Genomic DNA, 21,113 nt, shown 5'->3' with positions numbered 1-21,113 from the left:
ACCGTGAAACACGACAGTCGAAAGTTCGGTTTCTGCCTCTCTATCACTCTTGCCCATTCGATCGATAGAGAGGCAGATAATGAAATTTCGATTTTCGCGTGTCGCAGTAGGTCACCTGTAAACAAACCACCTGGATGCATCAATGTCATAGTGAAAACTTGTCAAAAAACTGTTTAAGGCGTAGTATGTATAAGTTACTCTATGGTTTACTAAACAAATTAGTGCTGCACTCTGGCGGCAGAACATTTACTTCCTATTAAATGTGAGTACCTCTAAAACTCTAAAGGTAGATCGCAATTAGCAGCTTGATATTTTTTGCTGCGCCCAACAGGGTACATAATGTGACCTGTAATTATAATAATGTATCATATATGTATAACCACCTCTGTAACCATTATGTGCAATAAATGTATTGAGTATTATTGAGTATTGAGTAAGTATTTTGTAGAGAAATGTAAGTCTTATTACAACATAAAAGGTACTGAGGTCATTTTAAATACCACTATCACTACCTATTCAATTTTAGTTTCTTACACAACCCCTATTTAGGTTCCTACATGTCCTATAGGTACTATATTTTACAAATGAAGTAAAATATGGTGCTGTATTAATTAAATTTCAGTGAATCTCAATCTGATGAATACATGAATGAAAAAATAATAAAAATTAAAAATACCTAATATCTTACAAAACTTTGAATGTTTGTCAAGAGATCTCGGGATTGATCCCTCGCATGGCGCCCGCTTCCGCCGGCGGCGTGGCCCGCCCGCGTGCATCGCTCGATAGCGGCGACAGTGACTGATTACCCCCAGTTCACGGCCCCACTATCTCAGTATAAAGTATAAAGTTTGCTTATAAACATTTAAGGTGAGGGAATTCCTCGAATGCATATTGGTTTTAAAGTTTAATCTGTCCTAATAAGGAACTAACTTTTTTGGTAGCTCGTTGGTAGAGCGACGAGCTGGTATCCTGTCGTCGCGAGTTTGCTCGAAATAAAAATATCTTAACTTTTTATTACACATTGGTATTAAAACCTAGTTTACGGGTTGGTAGATAATTAGATATGAATGCCAGACTTTGAAATAGCAATATGCTTAATTTTAATTAACAACAAATTATTTGATAAAAAATAAACTCAAGTAGGTACATACATTATTCTACAAACAGGGCTTTGCACTATCTCTTGCATTAGTTAGGTAGTCTTATCTAACCATTTTTTGAACCCTGTGGTTGCTAGATTTAATCCTATAAAAATAATTTTAGATTTCTAATAAATATAATGAGTTCAGCGATATTTCGTCTTGACCAATTGCGTGTAAAAGCAAAAGGGAATCTGATAATACATTTCAGCGCACAAGCGGTCGGTAAGTCGGCGGCCGGACGGCGTGTTAACACCGTGTCGAAGAGGCCCCCTGCTGAGGCCGGCAGGGGGCAGCGCTCCTGCTTGCGTTAATCGCGGTGAACATATTAGACTAACCTCCTTCAAAAGGACCTAAGAGTTCTTGAACCTTTTAAATCTTATGGCTTTCTGTGTTTGAACGATTAATATGGCCATTATTACGTTAATTCCAGTTTATATTTACGTTTTAAGTGAATCGGTTTTAAGTCTTTATATGTGTGAAATGTTATAATTAATTGGTAGTCAACGTTCGTTCTTACGAATGGCGTTAGTGAAATATTATGTACCTAGTATGATGATGCTTATCTGCATATCTTTTTACGTAATCAAAGTAATGCAATATTACGCGATCTTCTTATGCAATACAAGCAATTGCCTATAACTTTGCCGAAATTTAAAAGCAGCAGCAGCATCAATGGACCAGAAGGAGCACGGGCAAAATATATGTTCATAAATAATGCACGAACATCGATTTGCCACACCTCGAAGTACAAGCCTCGAAGTCAATGTTCTCATCTTTGATGTACTGACATGACCCCAATATTAAATGTTCCCGCGCCGCGATTGACACAGGAGCTGCAATTTGCCGCATGTAGAGCATGATGTATCGGCCTCAGGTGAGGCCCGTTCCCAGGCGCGCCCGACTCATGATGATGGATCATCTCATCCCGCTTTGTCTGACCCGCCGTTTGTCCCGACGACAAATTTGGGGTCATTCCGTCTTTGCTTTCGGCTATTGTTACTCTAATTGTGCCAAAATACCCCATAAAAAATAGGAACTGTTCTGTGTCAAAGTATGTTTGTAGATATAGCTAAATCGGTGCCACGCAGTAACGGTACGCTACGGTCTAAAATTGATGGAGTCCAATATTTAAGGCGTTGTCAAAGAAGATTATTACTAGTTAGCCTAAGGAAATTCAAATGATACATGTCTTTCTATTTTTTAAGACATCATTAGTGAAGCGACATAAATCCTAGTACATAGCAAGATAGCATGTTATATGAGTTGTCAGCATGTAAATTATGATCTAAAAAGTTCTCACTTATAATTTGTGGTTATAGTGCATGTCGAGTTCCGTTCCGTTAGAGGAGTCGCGGCGGGTCGGTGGCTCGAATAATGCTCCGCCCTGCGCCCGCGCCGCCGCGACACCACTCCCACCGACAACAGTTACCCACACAAAACGTCGTGAGCCTCACAATTCAATATATTTCAGAGTAATTTGATGTTCATTAAAGAAACTCTGGGACCGTGAACCAGAACACAATGGTTGAATGGCCATTTGTTGCTGCCGTTGAAAGGCACAATAATAATTCCGAAGTAGTTATTCACGCGGCAGTTAGGCGCTTACGAAACGAAACGTCGTTTCGTGATGGAGTAGCCATTTCGTTGTTAAGTGACCCGCCGCGATGGTGCGGCGGTGCGATACAATATTCCCTCTAAACGCGCTAAAATAAATGCATTACGGTACTGACCTTGCTGGCTGTTTTTTCTCGTGGTTTTTTTCTCTTTCATCCAAGGGTATTCGTGGACGTTGAGGCCGCCGCCCGGGGAGGGAAGGTCGGGTGCGTAGCTGGGCGGCGTGTGTTGCGGGCTCAGCTCGCCGCCGCCGAGCTGCGGCAGCGCGGTCATGAACTCGGCCATGGACGGCTGGCTGTTGATGAAGCCGGTCTCGGTGCAGGTCTCGAGCATGGGGTGCGGCGCGCCGGCGGCGGTGACGGCGGCCAGCCAGAAGCCGTTGCCGCCGTGCTCCATGCGGTCGGGTGCGGGCCCCATGGGCGGCGTACTCCTGCTCTTCACGGGGAACTCCTCCTCCATCTCATCGCGTACCCCCATGCCTCTGACGGGCTGCTTCCCTCTGATGGCGGGGAACTCTTCGCATTTTATCTTGCGCACGAGCGGGTTACTGTCCAGCGGCAGCGCGGTGTTGCATATCTCTTGCATCGCTGCCAGTGCTGGTGACGCGTAACAACCAATGCGCGATCATTTACGTGACGACTCTGCCTTCCGTTTGGCCTCATGCGTTAACATTTTCGTTTACGCATTGGGATTGATATAACTGCTTCCTGAAGCTATTTTGTTTACTTCCAATAGCGGCGTCATTATATCTGTAAAAGAGAATGTTAGTTAGATGAGAGATAATGTTACATCATGTTTTCTTAGCCTAAAGTTTACAATTGTGTCCAAATCAGTCAGAAGAAAGGATATAATTCATTAAGATAGTCATCAGGACTTTTTGAGATTACTTTTTTCAGAGCGACCACTGAATAAGTAATGCTGTTAAGTACGGCACAAGGCTTTGTCTAATAGTCCCAAATTGTGAAATTAAACGCGGCCAGGAGTCTGTTCGCGGTTATTCTGCAATTATGCGAGCTCGTCATTACGTGGTCTGTGTCGAATAATTTAAGCGTTTGACGTCGTGATGAACTCGCCAGTAATGAGTGCCCGAAATTGTTTATTGTTGCAATAAACATTATGGAGCGTAGAGCGACGAGACAACAATAAAGTTATTAAAATTGTTATGAACTGGTAATCGCATGATGGGTCAATGTGTGGGTTTATCTAAATCGTATTACGCATGGACATTATGAGCATGTGGCCTTCGTGTGTTTATTATAGGTTTCATTACCATGGCACCATAAATAGCATTTAGGTATCCACATCAATTCACGCGTCAAAAGGTTAAAATAATAACGGTTCTGGAGGAAGTTAGATTTAGAGTCATATAACAAAATATTAGCTACCCTATGTCAGTCGATCAAAAGCCAATTTGCTATTATGCGTTTATAAACGCATAATAGCAAAATACACATAGCTATATTTTACAGGTAAACAATATTCGTACCTATAGAAGAGTTTCTTAAATTTATTTTTGAATAACCCTGACGGGTAAAGTTAGTATATTAGGTAGTTTAAAAAAATGTTGAATTGAATCAAGTTTAATAAAAAGTACTGTGTGTCTTTTATAGGTAATGTTTTGTACGAAAAATGAACTTATTGTCTCGGTAGCTACCCATATAGCCCCTTTATATATTCTGCCAAATAGCCCAAATGCATCGTTTACTTCAGTTCATAGCAACTTGCATATAAAATTAGTTATACGACCGTTAAATAAGCCGCCAGATTTTACTCTACACATCGCTAAAATAGCGCCATAAACAAATTCATAAGTAGGCCCTGCTCTCGTTTTTATGCGTTTTTAAGGGTCCCCCGAGGGAATACAGGAAAAGTGAAACGCGGCGTAAAACCTGCACCCCGTCGCGAGACAAGAGGGATCCCCAAATTTAAGACTACCTTGCTATGCAAATGGAAATGTCTCAGGCAAAGCAAGGATTCTTTCGTGGGGGATATACTCAAGCATAGTCAGGAGTGAAAAGTTTTCCTGGTAAAATAGGTATAATAACAACTACTACAATAATCGCATTTTATTTTTACCAGACAGAGCCGCACATTAATAATACAACAGATTTTCATAACACAAAGGAAATTACATTTCATTGCTTGTTCGCATTCTCATGGGGCGTAGACGGAAAATTTTAATTCAAAACACAGAGCAACCCATACGCATTAAAATAGGTTTAACTCCAGCCGTTCCATTTTCAAAAATAAAATAAAACAAAAAGGTGCGTTCCCGCCATTTCTCTCGGGCGCGCCGCAAATTCCAGTGGAAAAAATCGTATTTCGAACGCGGTCTGAATTTTAATTGACATTCGGTCTGGGAGCCGTTGCGGGGAATCGCGGACGTTTTCGAGTTTACATCTAGGCGGTAGGGTGTCCACCAGTTGCGGACCATAAAAGCGACGCCACACGTCCGCGCCCTAACGGGGTGCCTACGTGATAAGAAGCAATGAAATTTATTTTAGAAAAATATATATTTTTGTTAAATAATTAAAATGTATGATGTTACACAGCTAGATAAAGTTCTTATATGGAGAGATATATGCAGACCGATTTTTTGCATTTTAATTCGCTATTCAATCGAGCGAACTTTATGTAATTAGCTCCTTTTATTAATCAGAAACAACACCTAGGGTTACAGATACATAGAAAAACAAATATGGACACAAGTGTACTTAAGTAGGTATACAAGTTCGTTCCAAATGCAAAAATAGTTTCCATAATTAATCGATGTTTCAATGCAACGCTTAGCGAAGTTAGCCCCAAGCTCTATCTTTTTCTTGAGAACGACACACAATACGCATATGTATTGCTTAAACCATCGACAGAACAAAAATGATACGAACGTCTTAGTGTGAGTGTGTCAGCAGGCGTAAATCGAGGTTAAACACAGGTACAGTCAAGGTACAGTTATATGACATTCAACCATAGTCTATCTTTTGTTGTATTGTCCAAGATTTGCATTATTTGGATAATTTGCGTATTCGAAAGGTGCCGATTACCGAGCCTCCGTTATTCGGATGTCTGTCAGAAGGCTGTATCTCTTGAAATGTTCATGACAGTTGAAATGGTCACATTGATTGATAGTGGGTAGGCAAGGTAGCTTATGTTGCCGCTATTACAACAAATAATTTAAATACATATGGGATATTATTCTATTTTTTTTATTCGTAGGTATCGTTAATTTTTCTACAATGCATAAACACAAAACTCCTATTAAACTGGTTCATATGGCGAGAAATCCTGCTTTGTTCACAATAAGTACAAGAAGTAAATAACCCTGCTTGCATGTCGGGCCTCTAACTAGTGGTTAGGGTCCAATTTGCCCGCCGTAACGATTTCCTCTTCGGGGAATCGAATGGCGTGCGTCCGGAGGCCGCCCACTGTTCTATATAGGGTACTATGTATTGTGGCGAGCAGGTTTGCTGACGACTAGTATTATAGACTTAGGTACCGCTTAACACAGACGGTTGATGGGAAATTATTAAGTATGGTTAAGATTTTAATAGTAGCAAAAAAACGGATGATGAGAATTGTCTTTAACCTGTCAACACAATTAATCGGAAGGCGACTGCATTATTGGAGACTAGCGATCCGCCCCGGCTTCGCACGGATTGACAAATTATACACCTAAACCTTTCTCAAGAATCACTTATAATAGGTGAAAATCGCATGAAAATCCGTTCAGTAGTTTTTGAGTTTATCTTGAACATAGTAACATAACACACAAACAGACAGACGCGGTGGGGGACTTTGTTTTATAAGGTGTAGGGATTACTGCTGCAGGGAGATTGACAGTGACTTCACTTGCGTCAACGCTGCTGAGCCTCTACCATCAGTTTTAACATTGACATAACGCTCACGTCCACGTAATTTACTTTCTGTACATCTCGCTTCCACTATTGCTCGCATATGCGAGTACGAGCGAGATGCATAGAAAGTAAGTTACGTAAACGTGAGCGTTATGTCAATGTCAAAACTGGTGGTAGCCGTACTGTAGTACCTAACGCTGCTGGAGTCGCTATCCGTGTCATCCGTGTGTCACCTTAATAAATTACTCATACATTAGTTAAAAGTAGGTATAAAAATTTCATAATATAAATTCGTATTCTATCTAGAGTAATTTATATTGTAATTTACAGGTTTGAAATTAATAAATCTTTATATATAATGTGCCTATGTACTAGTAACTAAAGGGTCGGCATCGCGGTGTTGATACCGCTGGTATTGCAAGCATATATCTAAAGTTTAGCGGTAGTATCCGTGTAGGTGAAAGCCCTAAGGTAGTTGGCTACTTTCGTGGTATAAAAATACAAGTGGTAGCAAACAGCAAGAAACAATGAGATCAGATTTAATTTATGATCAGTGCATATTGCATATGCCAACTCCAGTCTTTACTATGCTCGAACAAAATTGCATGGCCACTCCATGAATGAATTCATTCATAATGTGTCCATGCAATTTTGCAGCTAACTGGACTTACATCGTAAGTACATACTTTCTAGAAAATTATTTTGGTAACTGGATATTCAACTATAAACAAGAAACTATAGCGGCACAAGGACGACTCTCATAATCTTTCGTAATAGGTATATGTGTAAACGTGTACAGTACATACCTTATTTACTTGCCCTCATGTTATGAATTGCTCACAACTGATCACAACAACTTCTAGATGTGGTGCTTCTTCAGACTATCCTACTTGGTTTTGATTATTCCGTTTTTACACTTCTTTTATTTTAATGTCTGTTTGCTAAGTCCATTCATTTCCTGCATGAATTTTGTTAGAGTTTTTTAACGAAATATCACAACCTACATATACATACCTAATCATTATGATTTGATACAAACTGTGCCCTCTATCTGATTGTAGGTGCCTACATAAAATTGATTACAGCCACTCATTTCCCTTGCCCTTGAGCATAATTTCTATTGTAACAATAATTTTATTTACTCAAAATAAGCCATAAATCATAATGTCTAATTTATGTACGTTTAAACTCCGAGATCTGATAACTGCAAATGAGTGATACTTTACCACGAGATATGAATGCGTACGTTAATAGTGTCATTGTTCTCTTCATACATGTTGGAAAATCTACTTTCTTGTAAGCTTTTAATATATGTTACGGTGTCCCTTATTTATTTTACGATTTTCAGAAATTGAATAACGCATAATTTCTGTTGTCTTAAAACATTATGAAAATAAATATCAGGTCATTCCTGTAATTGTAACTCTACTTTACTTTCAATACCCATCATCATCTTTCTCGCTCAAGCGGACCCCAGGCTCATAGGAGCCAGGAGTCCGCTTGGCAATTAATCCCGAGAATTGGCATAGGCACTAGTTTTTATAAAAGCGACTGCCACCTGACCTTCCAAGCCAGAGGGCAAACTAGGTCTTTTTGGGGTCCGGTTTCCTCTCCATGTTTTCCTTCACCGAAAAGCAACTGGTAAATATCAAATTATACTTTCAACGCAGATATTTTAAATAAAAGTATTCACTCCTGAGGACAATAAAGAACAGCTTGTGTGCATAAAATTAATGATGTTAGCGTATGAGTAATAATTAGATTTTGTAGCCCTTAACTTTGGGTACCTAAGTTCATCGAAGAGCCGTAGGTAACTCCAATTGCCGCGTATGACCCTTTAATACAGTCTAGGGTGACATATACCATACCCATATGATACCGCATGGTGTTTCTGCTGAATTTACGTCGGCGTTCACAAACTGTGACATTGCCAACAATTTCCTCCTATTCCCATTATTTACTGAGCGTCTGATGCGATTAGTATAGTTGTTGTATTTTTGTGCTGCTTAGACTAAGTATCAGGTATTTTTTATTGCAGTTTATTGCAATCACATTTCACTGATGAGACCTGTTGCTTACAGAAAACAGACTCTTTGACTTTGCATTTTTGTATATGTATATCTCTTTGTCTGCGTCTTGTCTCTTGTACTCCTGACAGAATGCTGCATTACCTACGTTTCATAGCCACTAAAGCACATTTGTTTAATATTCTTGTTACAAACATGTTTTGTGCCTTTTGCGTTGCAAACTTTAAATCATGCTTTTGAGTATTTTTTGTTGTTATTGGATCTTGAGGTCACATTTATACTGGATTCCTCAAAGCAAGTGTAAACATGCTTGATGTTAATCGGCCGAGACATGTAGGATGCTTGTCTCGTGCTCAGTGCATCGCGTGCGAATGGGTTAATAGCGGACAAAACGTCTTTTATCTGATGAGGTTATTCTGCAACTGCGACAGACATAAATCGAGCGAGAAAATCTGCCTTTATAGAATGTTCAGACCATTTTAAAAGAAGTCTGAAGTACCTACCTAATATCTTCTACTCTGATCTTTATTTTGTGATACTTTCCGACCATTTAAAGATTCCCGTCAACTATATTCGGTTGGGCATGGTTGATTTTGTGATAATATGGAGCAAAACTGACTTCAGTGAGATCTGTGAAAACTGAACAGTTTTATGAATGTTTTGTTCACAAAGAGGACAAGAATGAGAAGTGGTTACCGGATAAGATAAATAAATAAAACCAACGAGAACTAACAGCAACGACCATGGTTCCAATTAAATATCATCAATGAATGGAAATTTATAATTCTTGCTGGGAAATAACCTTGAAGTAATAAAACGATTGTATTGTTTTGCGTTCTTACATACTACTAGATTTAAGTTTTAAGTACCTACGTAAGTTTGTGATTTTGAAGATGTTTATACAACCATTTGGTGGCTAGGAGTTTGTTTAAGGTGGTGGCTAGGAATTTGTTTAAGGTGGGTATTAGTTCGTTATTATTAAACTATTTTGGGGTTCACTTCAATAAAACAACTTATTGATAGCTGGATACATTAAAGGAATTTAATTTATGTATAGGTAAAATTTTATATCTTGTTGCCATGACCGTCTTTATGATAGCTGCTAGAGATCCCATATTATTCCTTGACTGTACCTAAATATTGCACAAATATTGTGGTCGAACGAAAAACATTCCAAACGTATTCGTATTTCCCTTCAATGGCCACTAAAAAAAACATCCTGTATGTCATACATAAAAGTGGCCTTATGCCGTACAGCTGATTGTTGGTATCCATTATTCGTGCAGGTATACGCTTAAATCTTATTATAAAAAAGTGACGTACTCAGAAAGTGACGTACTCAGAAAGTGACGAACTCAGAAAGTGACGTAGGTACTCAGAAAGTGACGTAGGTACTCAGAAAGTGACGAACTCAGAAAGTGGCGTTCTTAGAAAGTGACGTACTCAGAATGTGACGACCTCAGAAAGTGACAAACTCAGAATGTGACGACCTCAGAAAGTGACATCCTAAGACCGTGACCTAACTCGAAAGTGACCTCCTAAGAAAGTGCCATACTCCGCCTAAACAGGTGTATAAAAAATAGCAAAAAATATATTATTTGATTTCAGGTAGGTACCGATGTGGAAACATAGTAAAACGTATAAAAGACAATAAATAAACCTTACGGGCCAATATCACGCACTACTGACAAAGTGAATGCGTGTTGCGGAAGGTATTCGTCATAATGTGCCCATAAACGTCTGGCATTGCCGGGATTCGTGATGGATCGCGACCATCGCGGGGATTGCGAAAGTGGTGCCAGGATTTAGTTCATTTTAGTTGTTGAGGATAGTTCAAACAATTGCTTGGGACAAATTATTTAATCACCCTTTTTCATAAAACTTGACGAATCTCTGCTAAATTTTGTTTTAAATAGGGACAAACTATGACCAAAGCCCAATTGTAGGTATCTTAACTAACTGAAAAGAAGGCATCTACTTACATGTAAAAGCAATAACAAAAAGGTTTCTTCAGAATCAAAACTAAAATGTTTTTTAGGTTAAAATGTCTTAGATTGAATATTCGTTTTTAGAGATAGGGCAACCTCTAGGTATAAGACAAATCGATAGGGAAATACCAAGAATGTTGGGTTTCGACTAAGAGAGGTTTGTGTATTGTTTGTGTTACACATAGTTTCAATTCGTATTTAATGGTAATTTTCACGTATTTACAAGTTAACTTCTGTAGGTTATTTAGTTAATATGAACTACGAGATAAAAATGTAACAAAACAAGTACGAGTACTTAACGTAGTTTTGTATGTTTAGGTTGTCACGTAATCACTTCAAAGTCTGTCGACCAGCATTTGAAAAGAATCTTGAGGAAGTGTGCGAAAATAGTGAAATACAGTTTTCATTTTAGTAGTTTATTAAAACAGAATATATTCGAATGAATAGTTAATAATGATTAATGAACTATTAAGCTCAATATATGTTATATGTAAATACCTATATCTAAAATGTATTGTTGAAGCAGGGACATTTGTCATAATATGTTTGTGTAGGAATAGGCTACATCAGGATTTGTGATGGATCGCGCGGGAGTTGTTGCGAAAGTGATGGATTTAATTCATTAAGCGATGATGGTTTGGAGGGATAGTTGGATGTTGGTACTTACAGCGCTTACAACTATATAATAGTACCTATTAGGTATAACAATTTATAGTACATATAAGTAAATATATCTTATATGTGGTAGTTTATAAGTAAAGTTTGCATTAATATAACTATATATGTAGTGTTCTCTCCGTGTTAACAGTGTAACAAAAATTCGTGTTAACAAGATTTTTTTTGTGTTTCCATTCAGATTCGTGATATCGGGGTTCTACTGTACTTCAACTGGCAGATTGTTTTACTGTACATGTTGCACTTATTTTTATTTAAATTAGTCCCTAATACATACTTGATATAATACCCCATTTAGTCTTTTTACAAGACAATATGATTGAGAATGAGTATCAGCCTGTATCTGAACAGCAGTAATTACGCGTAAGACGCGGTGTCGCGCCTCAGATTGAATCGTGATGGATCACCAAAGGGGTGCAGCGAGTTTGAGAATCCGGGTTTGTATTTGACACGCGAAAATTCATTGGCTGACTAGTGTCTACAATGAAACTGTAATGTTTTTTACACTTGTAGAAGCTCTTGATAAATCATTTATTTACAAACAGTAATATACAGTGGTACTACTAAACGAAATTAATAACTAGTGGCTCTGTGAGCTGTAGACCTCGCGAGCATATCTTATTGGGCACGAAGAGAGCGCCACACAGCGGTTGCAACTTGCAACTACCTATAGGCCCGTATTTTGTCAGAACTATTAAGCGAGAAGTGAGTAATAATTTCAGTTTTCATTGAAATTGAACCTGAACGGATTTTAATGCGATTTTTATCTAAAAAAAGTGATTCTTACGAAAGTTTACGAAATATTCTGGCTAAGAGCTTTAATCGATAACGCTGCCCAATCCACATACAACAAATATCAAAAACACTAAAATTAAAACATAATCTAAAAAACTACAAGTGAAAAAATTGCCCCAAACGCTGTCAGCCAATAACCCTTACTTACCTATCTCTGGGAGCAGATTCGTTTTTAGGGTCATAAAAAAAAAATAACCATAACCTCCCTATCTCTGGGAGCAGATTCGTTTTTAGGGCCATCAAAAAAAAAATAACAGGGACCTACCTATCTCTGGGAGCAGATTCGTTTTTAAGGTCATCAAAAAAAAATAACCCTAACCTACCTATCTCTGGGAGCAGATTCGTTTTTAGGGTCACCAAAAAAAAAATAACCCTAACCGACCTATCTCTGGGAGCAGTTTCGTATTTAGGGTCATCAAAAAAAATTACCTTAACCTAACTATTTGAAAAAAACCTGGTTATTTTTACCACTAGCATTAAAAAAAAAATATGGAGATAGAGAATAATTATTTCGTTAGTGATAAAAAACCTACCGGTTATTTTAACTACTGGGATTAAAAGAAAAGTTCCCGTTGCCAGGGAGGTTTTGGGATTATACTGACCAACTTTTACTATGGGACCAACTCCGAGTTCGCGAAAAAAAATTTGGCTGTTTCATACATTTTGGCTAGTCCATTTCTTGTGGCAGGGTAATTTTTTTTTGCGATTTCGGGGTTGGTCCCATAGTAAAAGTTGCTCAGCATAATCCCAACACCTCCCTGGCAACGAGAATGCACTTTTAGCCACTTATATATGGTCGTCTGGTACCTACCCAAAATTCGTTATGATTAGTTTGAGGTTACGAGTAGGTCGATCTATCTCAGATTGTCCTCAATAAAATCCTTCTTTCTATTCGTCGCCTCTTCTTAAAATACATAGACATATAAGAACTCCAGTTTCATCAAGTAACCGCCATATTCCACATCATAATATCACGTAATTCATAAACATACAAAGCAGCTTCATGCATAAACACGAGACTGGAGGTTCCTTATATAACGTGCCGCCATGTACGAGCTATTCCGCGCGTGCTGTAGGCCAGACGTTACATAATGTATGAGCGTAGTTGGTGTTTTGTGAGCTAGCCTCCGCTCCATGTAAGTTACGTGGTTTTAGGGGTGTATGGGTATGCTCTTGGTTTAGTGTTTTGGTAATTGAGTTGCATATTTTATGTATACATCCTTTGGCCAGTTTTTTAAAAATCTCACACGCAGTACGTTACACGTATACGTAGGTTTTGTTGAAATTATTTATTACGTAAGCTCTTTATGTAACATAATGATAATTTCTTATAATTCTTATACTCACATTATTCGTACTATTAATTATTCGTACTCATATTTATATATTTTAGGAGAGTAAATCAAATTTCATACAAATTTTTTGAATGCTCCTAATTTTTAAAATAGGTAATTTAAAAGTCTAAAGAAATCTAACGAAGGGACATAGCTGGTACATTTAAATACGTTTGGATGGAGAAGTAGTCACGTGCCGTCGTCTACTTTCCTGTTAAAATTACACATAGGTAATTTAGAACACATTGGCCTGGGGACATTCACACTAGGCTCTTCGTGTATGTAGTAGACCCGATGGTACATTCGACCTAAAAATGTTCTTTAAAAATTTCCAGATCGTAACCCAAATTGTCTAGGTATAATTCTAAACACACCCAAGAATTAGTCTTAGCATATTAACAGATCTGCTTTACGTAAAATTTTTCCTCCTCATTCGTAAATCTTAGTAACCTCTTACAAACCTTTATTAAATTTTGTCTCTTTCAAACAAACAGAGATGTCAAAATTACTGATAGGGACAGACTAACGATTTGTTATATTTGACGGACGATTATGAATAACGCCATAAAGACTCTTCTCCGCAACTTAATCGGTCTTTAGGACGTACTCTACCTCATATAAAACCGGGTTTAGGTACCAATCTTGGTCGGTAGGTATATACAGTATTCAAATTTTTCTCGTCATGGAATTATCTAAAATTGTAAGCACATGGCTTACCAATATCGTGGGTATATACTCGTACGTTCACACGATACGGCCGTCGGTGGGCGTGTCCGCGTACGCCCAGCGACGGAGGCGGGCCCGCACTCTCTAGATATTTGAATTTGGACTAGACTGAGCGTTTGTCTACCTACGTGTATGTTGAGTTATCTACCTACTTGTATGTGAGGTTTGAAGCAGATGTGTGTACCTATAGCTACTTGTACAAGGTACTGGCCCTAAAATATGTCGACAATTATTTTTTACTGCGGCATATTACACATATTTAAAACGTTTGAGTACCCATCAAAGTGAAAAGAGTATATTTTCGTTTAGTTAAATGATTGTTTGAGGTTTGATGCATAATGTGTGCTTGCTTGTAGGTATGTATGAAGATCACAGTATGATACGACTAATGTGTGTATCTGGTTTAAAACTATACAAAAGCGAATATTACAAAGTTACTGTATAATCGAGTTTAATTTCACAAGAAATGAAAAATACTTTTTTCTCAAATTGAAGTAAAGTACAAAAAGTAATTGAAGTAAGTCACATGTAAGGTGGTGGTACTGGTGCTCGACATGCTAATGCCCAATAGATAACACCTTGCTGTCACCTCTATTGACAATGACTTAAGTTTCAAGATGACATGTACTGGGACCGCGTCGATCACCAGGACGTTTACTAAACCTTTACCTATTTGAAATGTGCCTACGGCACAAAATGGGTGTCTATGTGTGTTAGTAAACACTCCAGAGCGTTACATAGGTCAAATCAGCTGTAGAGCTAAACAAATCACGTTTTTACTGAAATATATGTCATACCTATACTAAAGAAAAGTGACCAAGCCCTCCAGGGGCGGAGGCCGGATTTTTTCTTCAGTATAATTTGGTATAATAGTGTGACTACTTAAAACATATAAATAAAAAATAAGTACAATTATTCACAGGATCTCTGTTAGTTTCTATTAGGTTAGGTTCTATATTGCCTATACCTAGGATAGCTACATCTGTAAAAAACAATAATTCTAACAATTAGCGTTAGAGTATCCAAAAGGAATATAAGATGTAGGTAATTTTGGTTAAATAGATTCACATTTATTTTACCGATATTTTTATAAAAAGTGATATGTCGAATTAATATTAGGTTGTGTGCAATAACTGTTCAAAATCAATTAAACAATTACGACGTGTAGGGACCTAATCAAAAAGGTAATAATAACCATATCTCAAACATACCCTTGAAACTTGAATCAACCCGAAAAGCAACAAAAGTAGTACCTTTCAATGTTGAGGGTAGTTATAGCATAAAATTTAGCTTCGTTTTTTAAATCCACTCTACAATCTCTACATATACCAGAGCATCATAAATTATAAGAACTAGGTTCTTAAATCAACCACAAAAAAAAACAACACTCATCATACACAGGAACTATTGAAACCAACTTACTTTTCAATTTAATTTCAGTTTTACACTGACGTACAGTCAACACAACTTCTTTACAGTCATTTTAACTATCACAACACTTCACTATAAACACTTCCTCGTAACAAATCCACTGAGTTCAATGTCGTGTATCCAAACGCCACCATACGGGAATGTCAGCAAAAAATATTCATCTATAGAAAATTGTTATCAGTGGTATCAGAATGTCAGTGTGGCGTGGCGACTGTCAACTGTCTACTAAACGAATCGTCACCGCTTTCGGCCCGCCATGCCCATCGCTCCTCCCGCCAGCGACCGAAACGGTGCAACTCACAAAACCCAAAAACTAAATTCCACTCTACCATGCTGCGTTAAGATCCGTAACGTAAGCACACCCCTTGGACGTTACGTTTGGGAAACGAAGCGGAACGTTCGCGTACTGTATCGTCTCTACTCTTCTCACTCACGCAGATACCAATGCTTTATCTCTGTCGTTGACGTTTTAGAGTTTTAGTTTTAAAACATCGAATTGATTTGGTATTAGTTATTGTTTTATTTTCTAAAAAACACTTGATTTAAATTTTTGTCTTCTGGCGTCTTAAAGGAATGAAATTCTTATTTTTAGTGACACGGTCGTGAGTTAAAACATGTAGCACTGAGCTTATTGTCGCGCCATCTCTTTCGCTCTCGTGTTTCTTGTTTGTTTCACGTTGCATGATTCGGCCAATAGCATTTACGGAGCAACCCACCTTACGGCAGATAAACTACCGCGGAATAATGTGCTCTAACGCTCGTGAATAAAGTTTAACTTTTGAGCATAATAATTTGAAGTTACCGGCGTTTGTCACGCAAGAGTTCTAATTTTAAATCAAGTGTAGGCGGAGCTCTCGTGTTCGAGCTTTTGAATTGAAAAACAGAATGTCTTTAACGAAAACCTGTTTTGTGAAACTTAAGCCTTTTACGTACGCGGGTTTTAAGTTTAGCGTTGTAGCTACATACGACGTACCGCGTCTGGCCGCAGCGCTTCGTGCCAGTCGCTGAAATGAAGTAAAAAACTTTAGTAACCGGCTTGTCGGTATTTTCCTTTTGTTGTTTGATTTTCGGGGCATTGCATGAGAAATGCAATGCAACAATATGGCGTCCGCTTTTGGTAGAAACTTTTCAGAGCCCCAGACGTCGCCAAATATTCTATTGTATACAAATTCTTCTTCTGCAGAACTAACGAGTTTTCAGCTTGATTTTTCAGATCGCTCTCTCGAAGTCGATCGTGGGTCGTTAAGGTGCAGTTCCAGTGTCACCGGTTAGGCCTCTCCGTCTGTGAACTCATTAGGGCTGTCGGTCAAGGCCTCAGCCTCGAGGTCGCTGCGGTGGGTGGCCGCCTTAATTACACCCTACGATTTAGGACTTTTTCTCGGCCATTGTACGGCTGAGGCGGTTGTTGGTGGATACAGATACAGCGTCGTATTTAGCTCAGAGGTTTGTTGACCTTGATTTGCCAACAGTTGATTGACGACTTCTTTATCTCTTTTGTGCCATTATGGTTTTTAAGCCGTGCCGTCCCGTATCGTTATTAAAATGTTATAATATCAACGCATGATGAAGTATACAGTCAAGTGTAAAAATATGGGTGCACTCATCATACTCAAAAATATGTCCCATAGCTCTTATGTCAGCGAATTAAGAACTATGGGACATATTTTTGAGTAAGTTGTATGCCCCCATATTTTTACACTTGGCTCTACCATCAAAATAAATAGGTACTTAGTTAATCAGATAACTGAAAACTTTACAAGCTATACCCGACTACGTACCCGTAAACATGTTACGATGTTACATTTTACTCTTTCTACTTCTGAATTAAAGATATTAAATTTATATTCAGGTAAATACTATACACCTCGTTATAGACACTACCTATAGTCTGTATCTTTGGGTATTTAAATAAAAGTAACAAAAACTACCCTCAAATGGCTCCTTAAGCCAGTTGAGGGTAGATGAAAACATTACATAATCAAATAATGTAGGTTAAAGTCAGGTCGTTCAGTGACAGATCCAGGCGGTTTGTATTTGGTTGGTTACCCAATAAATGTTGTAACTACCCGAAAATGTACAAATTATTTATTTACTTTTATTTAAATACCTAAAGATAATACAGAGTATATTATAAACTACGAAATTCGTCGAATTCAGATTATTTTTTTCAAGCAACAGCTATAGAAAAATAATGCCTAGATACTGTGGTCACTTGTATAAAATAAAATGTTAATAATCCCACGATGAATATTCACGAGCAGACTTAAATGGAATAATTAAATAAGGCAAAAACTTATTTCAGTATTCTGCGCGGAGATCCGGTCATCAGCCGCGTATTCTGGTCCCGTTCTGACCATTACTTGCTGCCTACATAGTACCTAAGTGAGTTTTATGTACGAGTAACCACAAATCGTCAACTTTTTTGCGTGCTGTTTTACCAATTCAATAGGGACCGTGCGCGTTGGAGGGTCTGCCATCTTGTGGCCTGAATTGGAAACATATGTGCACATACATTACCAAAGCAAGTGCTACCATCTACCGTTCTCGTCGGTACGTTTCCTTGTGCATAGTAGGTTCTACCATCTTGTGGGCTACATCGGAAGCATAAACGACACATTCACGCCTCGCGCCACAAATCTGACGGCTCATATGCTGCCCCATATAAGTTCATTATTTTATTTATTTATCGTATGGCATTATACACTGTGGTGTGTGTGGTGTGGTGTGTGTTCATGCACGGGACCTATAGGTACGACATGTTACTTCATGATGTGTTTTTAAATTTTGACTGTGCGGCCAACGACATCGCTACTTATCGCAAAAATTATAAAGCTATCTTTGTAATCACGCTATCATCTGTCACTTTCTTGAGTAGAATTGGTCCCCAGGATTGTAACTGAATCTACCCACACCCAGTAGGTATCAGTTGATCGGACATAGATGTTCGGATCTAGCATAGTTTCTTGCCGGAGTCTTCTCAGCTAGGCTAGGTTTAGCAACCCAGCGACAAAACGCCCATTAGCTTGAATCCCTCACAATACCCAGATCGGGTTAAGTTGCTCAATTGATCTCGCTGGAGTGAAAACTCAGTAGGAGTATTTCAGTGTAGTAAATTCAAGTCTGGCGCAGAAGGGTCCTAGATTATCTTCAGGTTATCTTTCTCCCACACGGCCCGACCACTCAATTGCTCCAGAAGTGTACAGCCTAAGCCAGGATTAAAAAAAACCTGTATACTATCTCCGATACATCCTCAATACCAGTGGTCGGCAACATTTTAGCAGCCAAGGGCCACATAGTAGTTAAGGAAGTTGACGCGGGCCGCACTTTGTTAATATGTGTGACTTTATCAGACATTGTTGTTTGACAATTACATACAAAATAGCCAGGGGGGCTCGCGGGCCGCCTGTTGCCGGGCGCTGCTCCATCCGATCCATGTCGCGTGCCTGATCTGCGTCGAAACACCGCTCTTCTTCTTACAGGAAAAGTCACCGGCCATTCCTTATTTTCTACGGAACCTAAACTTTGCTTTAATAAGTTTCAAACATTTATAGTAATGAAACCGATGTAATCGTGGCCCGTGCTGTGATTAATGCTCGCAGCAACTTAATTAAAGGGTAATATGCCGTAAGTAATTGTAATTACTATTGTAGCTGCTTAGCTGGTGTGAATTGGAATTACTGTTGTTTAGATATTAAATAATGGAAAAAATCTAATTTACTTACGTTGTTTGTACTTTTGATTTGCGCAAATTACCAAGTACCTAAATAAATAAAGTTTTGGCGTACAAGTAATAGAATCATTAACGATTTCATAAAAACTTACCTGCCTATAGTATTCACCAAATCTACCATAGATGGATCAAATAAGTAAATGAATACAAAATATATGTTTAAGACAATTTTGACAACAGGGCTATGTTCATGACGGTTGTACTCTCACACAATGATGGATGTCATTCATATAGTTCACGCTATCTAGGTATCATTCGGTGCAGCTAGTTTTCAGTCCTAGTCGATTTTTGATGATTTAACATGTAGGTATTTACCTATCTAAACTTATCTGGTTGTAATGGAATAACGAACTTTCGTAATTCATTTTGTGCCTAATTCGTCGCAGTTTTTGAGGTAGTCATACCTACTATGAAAAATAATTCTCAGAAATTCTAACAGTATTACAAAAGAAATAGTTTTGTGAAATACCCATTTCCCTAACTTTGAGAGATGCACCCTTCGGTTTCGGCGGCGCCGGCGGTTCCTCCGGTGACCGCAAGTGTGAGGTATAATTTGGAGCGACATGTGTCCAAAGGGTTGCGCCTCATTAGCGTCAGATGCTCACGTCCGCAGACTGTCAACTGTTTAACTGTCATAAATTACGGCGTCGGCTCGTAATCTTGCATGCTCAGTGTTAAAAAGCCTTGAGAACTAGATTTCACAGGGGCAAAAGTTTTGAGAAGTTCATTAAATGAAATTGACATCGCCTTTTCCTGGTTCTGCAATACTGCAGATGTTTAGTTGGATGTCCAAATTTCATAAAACATGGCGCTGTTACAAACGCAAACTAGGTAACGCTAGTTCATCATAGAATATACATATAAAACTGTCAAATAAGAGAATAAATGATTGGTATTGTTAACGTAGCAACTTCTTTAAACAGCAGAAGCAAATCTGCTGCTATGTATGACATGCTTTTGTATACCATGTTTACGCAATAACGTATTAAATTTCAAGTTTTTGAAGTTGCAACCTCTGGAGTTGCAGGCGTCCTTAGGCTACGGCGATCGCTTACTATCAGGCTAGCCTTATGCTTGTTAGCCACCGACATGGTATAAAAAACAGCAAAAGGGCGTCCATCACAAGCCCGCCCATTCGTGATCAGATAGCCTTTTGTATCAGACTCGAAAGATGTCGGTGTGGCGGATCATTTATTCTAAGATGTGCAGGTGACCTCAGTCCCGTTTCCCGTTCCTGTTCCTGTAATTACCCTGCGTTTCCTGTCGATTTGCGCTCACCTGTCGGCACCGCTACCTGACTGACACAGCCCAAGAAATTAATTGCTTACCTTGATTAATAGTAGTCAGAAATAATTAAAGATTATTTTGCACGTCGCTGGCCAATGCAGTGCAAATTCAATCAATCTTGCTGGTGCAGTTTGTACAGCAATATCTTTTCTTTAGCTATCAACTACGGCTGCTAACCTCTTTTATGTATGACACATAACACGTATTTCATTAGTTTTTACATTTAATAATTAATATAGATTTTCACAAATTAATACTTCCATTGCACTCAATTATGTACAATAATTTTGCATAAGGTACTAAAATTGTTGGCTATAATATAGTAGACTATACTAACGTTGACATCTTTAATTGTAACCATGTATCCAAGGAAATATTTACTTCAAATTATCAAATATGCATATTCTAAATAAGTACATTACGACGTCGAAACAGTACCTAAGATGAAATGCTTTTAGCATTCCATACTTCATTGGCAAGGAGCTTGAGGCAAAAACCGACAAACGTACGGTC

The 21,113-nt window shown here is 38.4% G+C and overlaps 2 protein-coding genes and 1 long non-coding RNA gene across 3 annotated transcripts in view; 2 read left to right on the top strand and 1 right to left on the bottom strand.

Annotated features, from left to right (window-relative positions):
- The window catches only part of LOC134805995 (homeotic protein proboscipedia), a 63,206-nt gene extending 47,155 nt beyond the window's left edge, over positions 1-16,051 (bottom strand). Inside the window, exons 1-2 of the mRNA XM_063779178.1 lie at positions 15,575-16,051; positions 2,873-3,505 (exon numbers count right to left, since the gene is read on the bottom strand). Of these exons, the coding sequence (XP_063635248.1) occupies positions 2,873-3,341 (469 nt within the window). The 5' untranslated portion in view covers positions 3,342-3,505; positions 15,575-16,051. The remainder of the gene's footprint in view (positions 1-2,872; positions 3,506-15,574) is intronic.
- Positions 1-21,113, top strand: part of LOC134806038 (uncharacterized) — a 447,581-nt gene that overhangs the window by 116,499 nt on the left and 309,969 nt on the right. The window lies entirely within an intron of this gene.
- LOC134806030 (prefoldin subunit 5) overlaps positions 1-21,113 on the top strand; it is a 114,889-nt gene that overhangs the window by 51,636 nt on the left and 42,140 nt on the right. The window lies entirely within an intron of this gene.

The sequence above is a fragment of the Cydia splendana genome, chromosome 2, assembly GCF_910591565.1.
Source record: "Cydia splendana chromosome 2, ilCydSple1.2, whole genome shotgun sequence".
In the NCBI taxonomy this organism is placed as follows: domain Eukaryota; kingdom Metazoa; phylum Arthropoda; class Insecta; order Lepidoptera; family Tortricidae; genus Cydia; species Cydia splendana.
The sequence above is the reverse complement of the archived record's forward strand: the minus strand, read 5'-3'. Positions and strand labels throughout refer to the sequence as shown.